The sequence below is a fragment of the Lepeophtheirus salmonis genome, chromosome 13 (assembly GCF_016086655.4).
Source record: "Lepeophtheirus salmonis chromosome 13, UVic_Lsal_1.4, whole genome shotgun sequence".
NCBI lineage: Eukaryota > Metazoa > Arthropoda > Copepoda > Siphonostomatoida > Caligidae > Lepeophtheirus > Lepeophtheirus salmonis.
In genome coordinates, this window is record NC_052143.2 from 29257027 (window position 1) to 29272802 (window position 15776).

General features: G+C 28.9%; 1 protein-coding gene across 2 annotated transcripts in view; it reads left to right on the forward strand.

The window, feature by feature from the left end:
• The window catches only part of LOC121128539 (uncharacterized), a 142534-nt gene that overhangs the window by 103695 nt on the left and 23063 nt on the right, over window positions 1-15776 (forward strand). For both annotated transcript variants that reach the window (XM_040724126.2, XM_071892876.1), the window contains exon 4: window positions 3882-4012. In XM_040724126.2, coding sequence (XP_040580060.2) covers window positions 3882-4012 — 131 coding nt within the window. The remainder of the gene's footprint in view (window positions 1-3881; window positions 4013-15776) is intronic.

Below are 15776 nucleotides of genomic sequence, written 5' to 3' on the forward strand. Positions count from 1 at the left end.
ATAATGTATTCTGGCAGATGTAACAAGAACCCCATACCAACAAATTTGGATGGTGTAATACAGAAAAAACTCTACGTTTTAGCTAATTTTTCCGACAACAGTCGTTAATTTGGACTTTTGGGTACTAGTGTGGAAAAAAAAAGAAAAGAAAGAACTGTGATTTTTATTGTTGTTTTTCTCATTATATTTTTTTCATTAAATCATATATGTTATGTTTAAGGAGTGTGTTATATTCAATTAGAATGTGTATTTTTATTTTGTTTGTCAGAATTGTAAATAAAGGTATCCCTATAGGGCTTTAAAAAAAAGAAAAAAAAAGAAAGGGCAATACTTAAACTGTTGGACCTTCACAAATATTCTCAGTCTGTTGAAAGGACAGTCAAAATGATAAATGAAGCATCTTATTCTGTGTATGGGCTAAAATCTAGACATAAACCCTTACTTTTCAAACAACAAAGCCGTCATTTGAGAAATTGTTTCAATTCTAGGGGCAACTACAAAGGAAGTTATTAAGTTATGGAATTTTAAATATTATATTAATAATCTAAAAATGAAACACAATATGTAAGCATTTTAAGCTGTTTTTCATGAAAACTTTATAATCATATAAATTTAAGTATATTGTTAAAAACTTATAATGAGTTCAAACCTAGACACAAATTTTTTAATATAATATTTTCTTGATACAAATTATATTATTAATGTTAAAATATATAATTTGTATACCTATTAAGCTAACAAATAAACATAAATGTATCCCTTCTTAATATATTTTAGTAATACTTGACTAATAGATGAATATAGTAAACCTTTTAGATAATATCCTCAAAAACTATTTGAGTTATGGATGATAAATTTTTTTCCTCTTCTTAATTTTTTTTTTTTTTTTTTTTTTTTTTTTTTTAGAAAATGATCTAACTAAGATATAAATTGATTTCCATCTTTTTTTTTCAAAATAGACTCCCAATGATTTGATTACATAGAAGAGACAAAGAGGCACTTGTGCAGAAGCGGAACAGAGAGTTTCTGCAGCGATATTGGCCAATTCCTTAATGAGGGCCATCTTTAGAGTGCCTTTGGAAGGTAGTGTTTTTTATAAGCCCTGTTCTTGAGGATGGACCACAAAGAAAATGTCTTTGAAATTCAGATGGAACCTGCTAAGTAGCCACATATTCTTTTTCCAAAATCTCTTTTATTTGCTTATCACCAATCCTGGACACTTTTTGCAGTGTGAAAACGTGCCCTGTCTAGACTGGAGATGTAAGAGGCGTAATCATATGTACCATAAAGCATGACAAGGTTCTTGTTGATCAACATGACCTTGTAGACGTGTTGGTTGATCATCACACTCTCATGAATGAAAATGGGGAGTATATTCTTTTCATCTGACATAATACCAGCCCAGAACATGATATTAGACGGCTTCCGGCACCTGGTGATGATGCAAAGCTCTAAGTGAGGTTTTCAATAGTTTAGCCTATAATACGATCATTTTGGATCTTAATTATGCCATCAACATTGAAAGCTATGCTTGTTCTACCTCTGCCGTAGTGCTTCTTCGTCTCCACCTTGTAATCCAGGCAATGGGTGGCAATTTCGTTCCATTTTAATTTATTTATATTACAATTTGATCTTCTTTTGAAAAGTTTATGGTATTATATAAATTGATATTGAATTTATAAATTAAAAAATATTTTTACGAACGTATTCCTCATCCCATAAAATATCTCAGTTTAATTTGTAAAAACAAAATTATAGGTATAAGTAGTTGAGTATTATACAAATTTGAACTAATTTGACCGTTAACAACTAATATTTAGTTATGGCTTCCATTATTTTTGATTTATCATAACTAATAATGTTTTATTCAAGAAAAACATAATTGATTAAATTAATAATTGTAGACTGAAAGATAGTCAGATGAAGTTATTTTGATGAGTAAAAAAATATCTTAACTCTGAATTGTTTTTTGCTGCACACATTCAAGTTACCCTAAAAACGAATTTTATTTATTATTAAAAAAAAGTGTTAAATTGCTACTTTTTAATATTTTTGAAACAACACTTAGGTAAGTGTGAACAGATATTAGATTGATTTAGCTTCACTAATTACGTTAATTAGGTCATTTTTAATTAGTATTTAGAAAAATGAAATTAATGAGGCTGTTATGGACAATGAAAGATAATTTTCTACATGAAAACATAAAAAAAGTTATTAAATTTTAATGATTAAAAACTAGGAATATATTTTCTTGGTACAATTACTCCAATCGTCTTTGCAACAACTTTTATTGCATAAAATATCCCTTATTGGAACATGTAGGTTGCTACTTATATTTATAGCCTTAAAAAAACTATGATATATAAGCTCCATCTGTTCTATTCATTTGAAGCTTGGTATTTACAAGTATGTACGTATTACGTTTTGTTATTTACACATGATTTGAGTATTGAATAGTGATTTGAAATGTTATTTGCCTAAAAAATATGGAATTGACATTTGAACACCTTCATAATTCCAAAACAAGGATTAGTACATCGATGTACGAATTCTTTATATGGCAATCAGTCATCCTCCTACAGTACAATAAAAAAATATAAACGAATTTATGCGAGGACATCCAAAATCGGTTGTTTCGTCAGAATACATCGAGGTTGTGCATATATTAATAAAGCAATATCCTCATGTAACTTAGTAGAAGAACTATGCATCTTTGGAGATCAGTTTGAGCAGTATTTACAGTATATCGGATTCAAATTTGTCTGCAATAATATTTATTTATGTTCGATCCCATTTAGTCCGTAAATGATCTAAGGAAAAAATATTTCCAATCAACATAAGAAACTCAAATTACGTGTAATTAACAAAATTTTATTATAAATTAATACATGTTAACACCAAGCTTTCAACTTATTACAACAGATGGAGCGTACAACTCATAATTTTTAATAGGTCAGAAACACAAGTATCAACCTTTGTATATTATCTAGAATTGATATTTTTCAAAAATCTTTTTTTTATTATATACAATCAAAATAAATAGCTCATTTTTACGTGTCACTGAGATTATTTATTCTAAGTATTATAAAATATATCAAAGATGTTGTTATTTGTTTAATAAAAAAATAATTTATAATACATTATAAAAGTTTTTCCATATATAGTTTTATGAAAAATAAATAAATTTTTATAGAAATGACGTATAAAAAAGTTTGTAAGAACTCCTAAAATTTATGCATTCTAATATTAAATGCATACAAAAAGTCCTTTAACTTGATAAAAAAAATAGCGCCCTTATTTCATATTTTTCCTTTTCAATAACTCATTCATTTTGTACAATTATTGCTTGCATGTTGAGTAATGATGAAACAAATTTTATAAGTAATATTATCTTGGGTTTTGATAGCTACTTCTTCAAAAAAATCCTTTTGAAAATTTGCTAAATTGAATTTATTTAAAATAAGAAGTAAATTGCGACCAAGAATAATACTTGGATTTTCTATAGTAATTGTCTGTGTAAGCCCTTTGTGGGAATACAGCAGAATAAGGAGTAGTTATTTCCTATGTCTTTACTAAATACTATGTGGGATTTGCTTATATATCCTTGCTAATTATATAATAAAACGTCATGACAACAACCCTATTATTAAAAAATAAATTTTAGAACAATATTTTTATCAGGATAAGGGGATAAAATTGGTTCATAGATTCAAACCGAAAAAAATTCAATTTATATGTTATAAGATCTGTTTTTGTACTGAAATATTGGTCTAAATTGTTGTTTAAAAAAAACACAAAATTTTAGCTTATGTTTTTAAATCTGTACATTAATTATCTTTACTGCCCTTACTTATACTAAATATATTTTATTTTGTGCCTAGGCAATATTTTGAAGCTCATATAACGGATCTTACAAATAACATCATTCTACACGGTTTGTCTCCAGACTCTCAATACAATCTTGTCGTCACACAAGAAGATGCTATTCTTCTAAACAAATCTATATCTGTGGGTAAGTAATTTTAAACTACTTAGTAAGTCGAAAACTGTTCGGTCCTTTGTTATAATTAATAATTCGATTGCAAAGACTCACAACTGTTTTAATTTTATAGGTGTGAAACGGAAATAAAGGTTGTGTGGGTTCTTATTTATTCGGTTTGGTCTTAGAATTGTTAATTTTAGAACTTTTTCGTTGCCTGGGAGATAAAAAAATTAAAATTAATTATGAATTCCTCTGGGTTTTTTAAATTTCTTCCAGATATAAATGCTCTTAAAATAAAACAATAAATATATAATATAGATAAGTGAAAGAGTGGAACCATTTATAGAGGCGTTTGCACTTCCTCGTTTGGATGATCCTGACTTTTTATGCCAGATGTTACTAGCAAATTAAAAAGCTTTGTAAAATTGTTGAGTTCATTAAACAGTTAAAAAACAAGAAGTTTCTTTACAGCGCGCCTCACAACAACTAAATATATCACATTTACAATTCATAAATATTGAATAGTTTATCCAATTGGGCACAAAAGTTTTCTTTTTCAGACAGTTTCCCCTTCCCAAGAGAAAAATCACTTGCCTGCTTCCAAATTTTCATTAATTATAAAATGATGGTTCTCTCGTCATTTATGACTGGGTGTTTCAAAAATGCATTAATCTTATTCCATTGATAAATCAGACGAGGGTAAAGATCCTCTATTAGTTCATGTACTTTGTAGTTTTGTCTATTTTTTCATTAAGTTCTCTCAAATAAATGCCATACCTTTGGCTATCCCGCAAAGTAGGGAGATCTGGCACCAATAGCTCCCATCCAGTTCCAACAAGATGGGTCAAATGAAAAATCGGTTGAGTCCTTGTTTTTACTTTTGCCATTTCGTTCACCGTTAAATGATTTAAATTAAATATGAGGATATTATTAAGACCAATCGAATCAATAGGAAACAAAACAAACAAACAAATATCGGATTTAATAGAAAAGAAGCTTAAAACGGTTAAGCTTAGAGTTTTATTAAACTAATTCATGACTACATATGTGTGTTAACTAATATAAATTCTATGTATATTATGTTGAAATAGATTTTGGCTATGGATTTATAAAATACTTAAATTTAACCTAAACTAGCGATTGGTCTCAATTTGAACTTTTATATCTACTCCAAGTATAGCATTATCGATTTATAAAGTAACTTAACTTAATGTTAAGTTATGATTAAAATTTCTTCATATTTGAACTTTTCGAATCAAGGACAATAAATATACATTCCTTCAATATTAATATCTATAAATTACATATAGAAAGCCAGTACTGGTATATATAGAAAAATTCTGCATTTTCTCAAATTTTCACAGTAAAATTGCTGTAGCTCAGGGTTATCCTATCTTTTTGAAAATTACATTTTTGAAATTTGCGTAAAAAACACAGTAAAAAGAACACAACAGGTTTTTGATTTAAAAAAAAATGAAGAGTAATGCACAGCCTACTGTAGATTCTGCCATTGATTTTGAGATTTTGTTGATTTCTATTCCAAATTTCTTTCAGGAACCGCTCATAGAGTTGCAAGCAATATCTAACATTCTTCTTAATTTTTTCTTCTGATTCCCTCTCTTTGAAGGTACAGTAACTGTCAGCGTAGAATTGACTACAAATTTTTTTGTGTCACCAAATTCAATTCTTAGCAGTTTATCATTGTTTGCTTTATCCGTGATAAGTAAAAGTGTCAAATTAAAAAGATATGAAGATAAAGGATGACCTTGACGAGCACCTCTTTTGCACTTTATTGTTTTCGAGAAAACTCCATCCATGGATAATAAAGAGACTGCCTCTGAAAGGCAACCTCTGACCCTGTTAAAAATGTTACCATTCAAATTTGCATCATTTTGTTCTAGAACACGTAGATGGCTTATGTTATCAAAAGCTTTACACAAATCTATTGCGATTATTGCACTAAAAGTATTTTTATTTATGACATTTTTATAATTCATGTTGTATCTAACGTTATGTCATATATATGCCTATTGGGCATGAATCCATTTTTCCCCCAGGAATGATGCTGATTAGAGTAGGCATTATCTTATGAGTAATTGTATCAGTTATTATTTTGTATAAAACTTCAAGTAGATTTATTAGACCCAACCTTGTTGGATCAGAAGTGGAGCTATCAGGTTTTGGTATAAGTTTAATAATTCCTTGATTTAAGATGGAGGGCATAATTCTTGTTTTATTATACACTTCTTGAAATCTATCTTAGATATTATTTTCCGTAACAGTTGATGGAATTAGTGTCTTTATCGAAAAATAGATTTAAATCCCTGACAATTATTATTTTAACGTTCCCCACATTACTTAGAATGTTGTATATTTCTTCGTAAAATTTTGTTCTGTCTTCATTTGGACCATAAACTTTTACCATAGAGTCTTCTTGATCGCATGACAGGCCATTTTCTAATCGGTAATAGGTAACTTTGTAAAAAACATATTTGCATAAGGACAATTTGTCTAAAACAATTTCATATAAGGAAATTTTGTATAAAAACCATTTCGTATAAATTGATGAGAAAACTGGATATGGACTTCATGAATTGTCATTTTATACTCCGAATGTTGATGGTGTTTTAGGGTAACGCCGATACTTAAGTAACTACTAAGAGCCTCTTACAACCCCAAAATTGTACCACTCATGTTGGGGGTGTTTTCAGGTACCGGTAGATCCCAAAACTGAATACAACCCACTGCCAATACTTGAAGAAACTACTAACAGCCCCTCACAATCCCCCAATCTAACTCCAAACATACAATAAGAACATTAAGCAGATTATAATATTAAGCCAATAAGAATTCCAAAACACCACCAAACATTCGGGGTACAATTGGTGGGGTTGTGAGGGCCACTGTTTTCCTTCTTTCTTTTCATATACTCCCCCCCCCATGGGACTCCTTATAAGTCTTTTATGGAGACCATCAATCTTCTTTGCTTTTTTGGGAGCGTTAGCTTTCTTTTTCTTTTTTTAACAGGAGATTATAAGGTTAAGAGAAGAAACAACATTTTAGTTGAACTATCGTTCACTCAGCTTACATCTTATTGCCAAAAATCCTTTTTCTTATTCTCTAAAACCTACAATCTCATTTTTTTTAAAGTGCGCAAAAATACATACCAACATGCACAAGGAACATTCTGAAATTTACAGACTTTATTTTTTTGTCAATATGAAATAGTCGTTTATTAATGAAAACATGACTTTCTTTAGATAAATACAATTTTAAAGCCATCAAGGGCTTAAAGGTACAAAAAATGGTTACCAGAACCAATTTTTGAGTATCAAAAGCCTACATGAAGAATCCAAGCTTTTGTTCGGGAGTGATTCCGAGACAAACACACAAATTAAGCACACACTTATTTAAGCAAAATTGGTATTTTCTTTGACGCCTAATAACTCCAGGAAATGCCGGGAACTTCTACTCCTTTAAAATTAAAATGCAAAAATGAATAATTAAACTGAGATTTAATAAAGAATAAAAGACTCTCTTGATACCCAAAGAACACAAGTATCCCTTAGTTTTCTTGCCAAACGGCATGAGCTATATTTTTTTCAATAATTTAAATAATGTTAGTATGATCCTTTCAATTAAAAAAAATCAACATTTAATTATCTGATGGGTCTGAAAGAGTTAGGCTCAAATTGGAACGGATTAACCTTAATCTGAAGATAGAATTTTTCCTATCTGGTAACTAAAATAAGAGGATATAATGTGAGATTTTGCATATAAAAATTTATTTTTTTACATAAGAACACCCTAATATACGTATGTATACAAACTTTTTTTAAACTATTATATAAACAAAAAATTAATCAAAAGGAAACGTGACTTTTAGTATAACGTTGTTTAAAAATAAATTGTGGGTATTGTAACTGTAATTCAGTTTGATTTATTTCATATTTATTTCAACCTAATCAATATTAGCTATTCTGTAAAGGTTCAATAAAATTAGAGCTGATTTAGATCTAGACAGGAAGGCTTCGGGTGTGAGTCCGCATGTAATTTTCCGATTTTTTTTTTCAATTTTAATAATTTTCAATGAATAAGCAAGTGTTCAGAATTCAATAGACTACCCGGTACATCTATAGATATAACTTAAGACTCGATACTTATAAGGGGATCCGAAATTAGGGTAATCTTAAGTATATTTCTCTGTAACTTGTCAAGATTTCGTGATATCAGGTTTAACTTCTGCGTATTCATTTATGCTGAGGCGGTTGATCTCTTTATGTCATGAAACCATTATTTTACCAACATCACCCTCACTGGGAACATCAGGATATGAATTGTCGAGGTTGTAGGGAGTCCTTTTAAGTGATATATAAGATAATTATTGTTGAAACTGCCGGTTGAAAATAAGCAACACAATCGACCCATAGATTACATGCAGGTAATGCAGTCTAAAAGTCATGCCTAATTCAAAAATATATCAATAGAAAATAAATAAAAATCAATATAAAAACTTCTTTCTTAATATTCATAGATCAAAAATATCTTTTTTTATCTTCGTATATATGGATATGTAAACTCCCATTAATATTTCTTGTTATTATGAATAATACCTAAACACATGTTCCTCCTATCCAAGAGGGAATTCCATTACTGTGTTATGCTGACATATTTTGGATTGTTTTTCCCATAGATTATCTTATATTTATTTGCAAACCGACATACACATTACCATTTTTAATAACATTTATAAATACAGTTTTGTATGTAAATGTTTAACTATCTGTTAACGTTTGAAGAAACAATTTTAAAAGTATTGTTTAGGACCACATTCAACTTTCACTATTAAAAGTATTTTTATAAAATATAACTTATATTAATATTTGTACAAAATATTTAGAATATTTATAATTGAGGCATCATTACAACAGTAACTTTAAAATGGCAATGAACCACTTAAATAAGTTAAAACGTACTTTTTAAAAATCGTAAGTACTAATGAGGAAAAATTTAGTAAGAGATTTAAATATTATTACAAAGATCGATTTCACATCTGAAAAAAATAAATTTATGGGATCAATCGATTACCTAATGTAACGACATAGACATGAAATACTCTTATGTCGATTCTCAATTCTACTCCAATTCCAACAAGGCCTGACACATACAATTTCCTGATAATTCATTGGAGTTACTATCTCTCTTTTATAAGCACATGCACTTGTAAAGTTAATTATACTTAGAGGTTTCGTCTTCAAAAGTTAAGGAATATTTATAACAGCTTTTGAGCATAAAATAGTTTTCATGTTGCAACTACAAAATGTATATGGCTCATTTATTGTCATATTTTTACCAACTCAAGTTTTATTCAACAAAAAAATAATATGTTTTTTAAAAATTGCCTATAGTTATAAAGAATGTCCTAAATAACTTTGTCTTTCATTTTTTTATTGCTAAATAAAGTTTTTTATAGTGTTGTATTCGATTCAAAAATTGAATTTGGAGTTTTTAGCTTTATGTTGACTCAAATTCGTGATAGGACAATACATAATTGAGTTTTTAGATTTTCCGCATACGTACATATAAAAAGTGTTTTCTCCTTTAAGTAAATCATCCTTTCCTTTTTTAAGAAAACATTTTAACAGATCGAGTTTAATTCGAGTCAAATTTTCCAAAAATATTTCGTACATGTTTAAGTTTTTCGGAAAATTGTGAGCTTTAGCTTATTTCTAAGAAACTTATAAATAAGTTAGATAAGGTTTCATAAAAAAATTGTATTCATCAATATGTATACTTCACAAATGTCTAATTAGTTCTTATTCAATACTAATTATGGTGAAAATTAGATAAATAAGTTTGAATATATCATAATCAGTCAAGTTTATTAGTTGTCTTTCATAAATGGTTTAGGCATAGTTTTGCAACTTTTTCCATCTATACCAACAATAGCCAAGATACTCCTGACGAGCTCATATGACATTTTTTTTAAGTTCCTTTAATTGGTTAGATGGAAACCCTCCGACCTCCAGCGTAGGCAAAAATAGAGAATGCCTTCAAGATAGAGTTCCTCTAATATATCATTTGAAAAGTATTCAATACACATCAAAGTTATAGCAGTAAATAACACATCACACGATGCCCAAAGCTTATACACTAAACTTATTGACTTAGTCATAATAAATTGATAAATGTCAATTTGACCATGGTATTTTACTATAATCTCACCCAATGCTAAATAATCTTCAAAAATTCCATACTTCTTAGGTGAATCTTTTGAAACAGAAGTGGAGCCGAGAGGCATCCCTGACGATAGCTCTTTTCTAAGATGATTGGCTGGATTTCTAGTACGTCCAATGAGCTCGTTGAAGTGCTGTTATATAGCCAGGCACATACGGGGTTAAAAAACGTTTAGGAAGAAACTTCTTTAAATATCTAAGAATTTGCCTATGTGAAATAGAGTTGAAAGTTTTACAGAAGTCTATTGCTATTATTGCTCCAAACTTCTTCCTACTTTCCACTGTGTCAATTGCAGCTTGAATATTATTTGAAAAATCGGAAAACTTCATATTCTTTAACAATCCTTTTTGTTCAATCCCAATTATTTTGTTGAGATTTGGTTGCATCTGTACAGCCAATACTCCACAGATAATCTTATATGATTCATTGAAAACAGTAATTGGTCTCGAATGGCTATAGTTTGTCCCAATTCCTTTTTTCGGAATCAATTCAATTTTTCATTTTGTATGTGTTTTGGGGAGTCGTCCAAACTTTTATATGGAATGTCCAACTTTTAAAAGATACGGAACGACTTCATCACTTAAATTCGAATAGACTTTACCCAAGACTTCATCTGGGCCACAGGCTTTATCATCCTTATAATACTTTCCTATAAAGTTAGATATAATATCTTGGATATTATTTACAAAAAAGCTAATAAAACTATTCAATAATGAAGGTTTTATGTTGTTTTTTTTCATCAAAAATGTGGGATCTATATATACTAGTAGTGGTACCTGGAATTGGCTCGAGAAATATAGGTCTCGACGAAAAAACAAACGTTGCTTTAATAGTATAAAAAATAAATCTCTAACAAAACTCAGACGTAGTTACTCATAACATAATTGTTTTCTCATAGTGAATAAAAGAATAATCATAACAACTAGATAAAATCAAATCATGGATACATGTTCTCCTCTTTTATTTCCTTTTTTAATATAACGTTATGAGCTAGGGAGTACTTAGGTCTCAAATATAGTCCCTGCCTGAGTCGTAGCTACCCACGCTTGTTGCTTAACCTCATCTAAAGGCACATTTATTATTTTATATAATATACTACCTTTTTTTCTTAATGTGACGTGGACGTTCGATTGCACTGTTATTTCTTAAGTCAAGTATCAGCAAAGTCCTAATATACCCCCAAAAATGACTTTACAGAAAACATAAAGAAGAAGACAAACATTTATTTATTAAAATGGATATCTGTCTTGTATGCAAGAGGATCAGGAAGACTGTAATAGTGATGAAAATCTTGTGCACTTTGGGCATGTTAAAAAAAAAAAAAAAAAATAAAAATGATCACTACAACAGTTCGAAAAATGTTTTGAAGTAGAGCAGCCTATCTGTCATGAAGTTTCATTAGATAAGCTACAATCAACTATTATAATGGGGGTATTAAAAATAAGAAAGACATTGGCAACATTTACTTCGATGTATATCCTTAATTCTACTTCGAGTCAAACAGAGACTCACAGTTATAACTCTGCAACAAGTTTTTATGGTGACTCTCCATCTTTTAAGAGCACACACGAATGTTCAATCAAGTTTTTAGTATAATGGAATTAAATAGTTAATAGTTATAGATTAAATAAAATTCATTCTTGAGAATACTAATTATAAAAAAGAGGCCAGCTAAAAAAATACACACGATTTACATCCTTAAATATAAGCTACCTGAACAGAGCAAGACAAGTTTTTATATATTAAATAAGTACATTTTCTGTGTGACAAAACAATCTGTAGAGTAACAAGAATAATTTATAAGATCATTTTCTAAGTATTTTAAGTGTCAGGGCCGTAATAAAAGAGAAAGGAGTCACGGGCAACTGAAAACCCCAATATTTTTCTAGAAGTAGAATTTATTGGTCCATTAAACAAAAGATTGAGTTATAATATGTTGGGGTGATTATGAGAAATAGTGTAATTCTTATGATGTAATATTGAAACTTGAATCAATGATTCTTTAGCATACATAAATCGAATTATACTTTTATTTATTTAAGGTAGGTATCATAATCAATATTGAATAGGTTATAGTGAGTTGAAAATCACTGCTGTGAGCCATAAAAAAATATCGGATATTAAAAGTAGCATAAAAAAACATATATTTACATGAAACAGATGGCTTTATCACTTAAATATCACTTATGATTATCAATGTGTTCCGCCGGACGGAAATTTCATGTCTTCCAATAGTTTATTTCACTAAAGTACTCTTTTATATTGAGAAATGTTTTCTACTCTTCCTCCCATATTCCGAAACATGTTAAGAAAACATTTTCTAAATACAGTTTTTTCCTTCTTTAGCTGATAATTAATGTATTGGATAAATCGGCTAAAAATATTGGGAAAGACAAGATGAGAATGACCTTACTCCCTTCTAAAATATTAAAAACTTCCATTAGTAAAATACAAACTGTATTTTATTACATATTTTCCATATTTTTATCTAAAATTGTAATGATAATTCCCTCTTTAACAATGTAATTGAATTTTAACACTATATTGTTCATACAGGCTCTATGATAAAAAATATTGGCCAACATACTTCATAACTACATTTTTTCGAAAAACGTATGTTGGATTTACCATATTTTGATTTGATTTTAAACAACAAAATAAATGTACTAAATTTCAAACAGTGCAAATTTTGAACGAATTTAATATTTGTCGTGAAGGTTAATCTAATGTAAGTGTTTTGAGGTTATAAATATTTAGATGAATGTACATAAATTTAGCAACGCATAAAAATACGACATTCGTGCATTCAAGTCCATAGAAAACGAGAAAAATAATGTTATGTTTTTCTTCTTTTTCTGGATCAGAAGATTTGGAAGTACTTTGTTTACATTCCGTTAAAACGTACTTCCATCTTTCGAGAAGCCGTGAAGTTACTTTATTCTTCTCAAAATAGACTCTCGATCCCAGGCGGTATCAGTTTGTTTTTAATTTTTATTCTGTAAATAACTCATTGGATTCCCATAATAATAAATTAGATTTTAAAGGCACTTTTGAATATAAGCAAAATTGATACTAACTAATATGAAGGGTCGAGAGTGACCATAGAGTGTTCTACAACAAGAACTTTCTTTGAATAAGTGTAAAATATATGGAAAGAGGTCTTCAACTCCGTTTTACATAAGTGACATACTTTATCCACTAATTAGATTTGAGACTTATAAAAATCGAATATGTCTCTAATTTGTATCTGAATCATTAGTTCTGCGATTAGATAATTGATTCACAAAAATCACATTTAGATCCATTTCAACTTGGTTTGAAAGGTATTCTAGTTTCAGTATTCTTCTTTATAAAATGGGTATTTGTTCCTTTGGCTACTTTGTATAGTAAGTCTGATGTTTCATTTTTTTAGGTTTCTTATGGCGATGTAGCTAAGGAGTGTAAGAAAATAATTTCAATTCATGTAAAATTTCATTTACTTACAAATACGTTATTGGTACTTTGTAGATAAGTAAATATGGATATATAATCTGACCATTTCTATAAAATATTTAACGTAATTTAATCTTTTGTTACTCTCCAGTCAAATTCTAACATGAAAAGCATTCCATTATAGAGGATGATTTGAGGCCGCCAGCTTTTCACTGAAAGGTACTGTTGAAACTGTTGTGACCTCTTATTCTTCATTTTGGTCAGTGTCGTCGTCAAGAAAGATTTCTCCATAGTGGCATGGCACTTGACGCCGACCGCCCGGTTAATGTCTGAAATATTTGTTTATAAAAATATATGAGGAAAACTTAGATATAATACTTTGAAGATAAATATGGAATTTGAGCTAAAAAAAACGCGAAAAAAGTACACATCATTAAGAAAATACACACGTAAAAAAATGAAAAAAAAAAATCTCTAAAGGCCCACTAATATGACCCACTGTTAATTTGAAGTAGATGAGATAAGAAATAATTTTCAAGTTTTGAATCGACTAGCTGACTTACAAGCAAAATCTGGAGACTCAAATATTAATTTTTCAAAAAAAGAATATAATCATAAGGTTGACTCTTTGCTTGCTTGCTAAAAAATGGGATCAATACAAAATTAACCAAAAATCCTTGGTGATGCAAATTTTTTAAATTATACATTGTGTTATGAACAATTTATAAGGTTCTAAAGAAGAGTTTCATTTTTTAGGATAAAAATGAAATATATATCAAGTCCATAACAAGATACATAATCAATAGACACATTTTTACAAAAGCTTTATAAATCCTAGTTTTAATTTAAGGATTGTTTTAAATTAAATTAAAAAATCACTCTAACAGTCTCGAATTACTATAATCCCAGATATTTGAGAATTCTTAGCACTGAGAGAATAATTGAGATCAACTTTGGATTTTGCACTCAAATATAAATTCCATTATTGTTTCATTTGTACAAATCCCCCCCCCTCTAGTTCCCTGTGTTATTGATTGCTTCATTTTTAAGTTTCCAGAAATAATCATTATTCACTTCAGTTTTTGTGTTTTTCATGTGTTGCTTACAAAACTATATAAATAATTAAAAATCACGAAATTTTGAAGAACAGAAAAATAGAAGTTAAATTATGTAAACCAAAAACGAATTAATATTACAACTGTATAAATAAATGTTCCTATGTTGTTTTGCATACATTAATTCATCATATTCATTTCTTGCATATAATTTTTTGCGGATTTAATAACATTAATTTATGCAAATTAGATATTATTGCATGAAAAATATTTTTAGTTCTATTAATTTAAACTCGAATTGAGTTTATGAATAATTGCAATTTTTTGCATAAAACAATACTCGTATCAGTCAAAATTCCACTGAGTGTTGTAGAATTGAGTTATTTTGAAATCTGACAAGTTTTCCCTCATCTCTGAAAACTCCTAATCATTTTATTAAAACAACATTTTGTTTATATGAAGTCAAATACTGAAAAAATGCCATTAAGTTTTCTTTTGACGAATATGTTCCGGACCTTTGGTTACTCAATTTTAACCTGTCAATATTGATATACTGGTACAACTTTTATTTGTTACTCATCTTTATTTTGCAAATTTTGAGAGGTAAAGTGTCTTTTTTTTACAATTTTCCTATGAGCAATGTATTAGAATAAATAATTAGCTGTCGATTGCTTATAAAAACATTGTTCTAGTCGTCATCATGATTACACAGTACAAGAAGAGGATTGAGACAGTTTCACTCCTCCGCTCAAAATTGTCTCAGAAAGTCATGGGGAAGCTGACCGGGGACCTTCAAGAAGTTCATTTACAATTTATCCATGCAGGGAAGGCATTGTCAATCGACTTTTAATATCTCAAAATTTGCATAATAGAGATTTGTAAATAATAATTGTTGGCATGTATATACTGGGAGGGGACAATCAAATTCGAAGGGTATATATTATTTTATTTAGCTATCTATATTTATCTACTTTTTTATTTAGCTATCTATATTTATCTACTTTTTATTTAGCTATCTATATTTATCTACTTTTTATTTAGCTATCTATATTTATCTACTTTTTTATTTA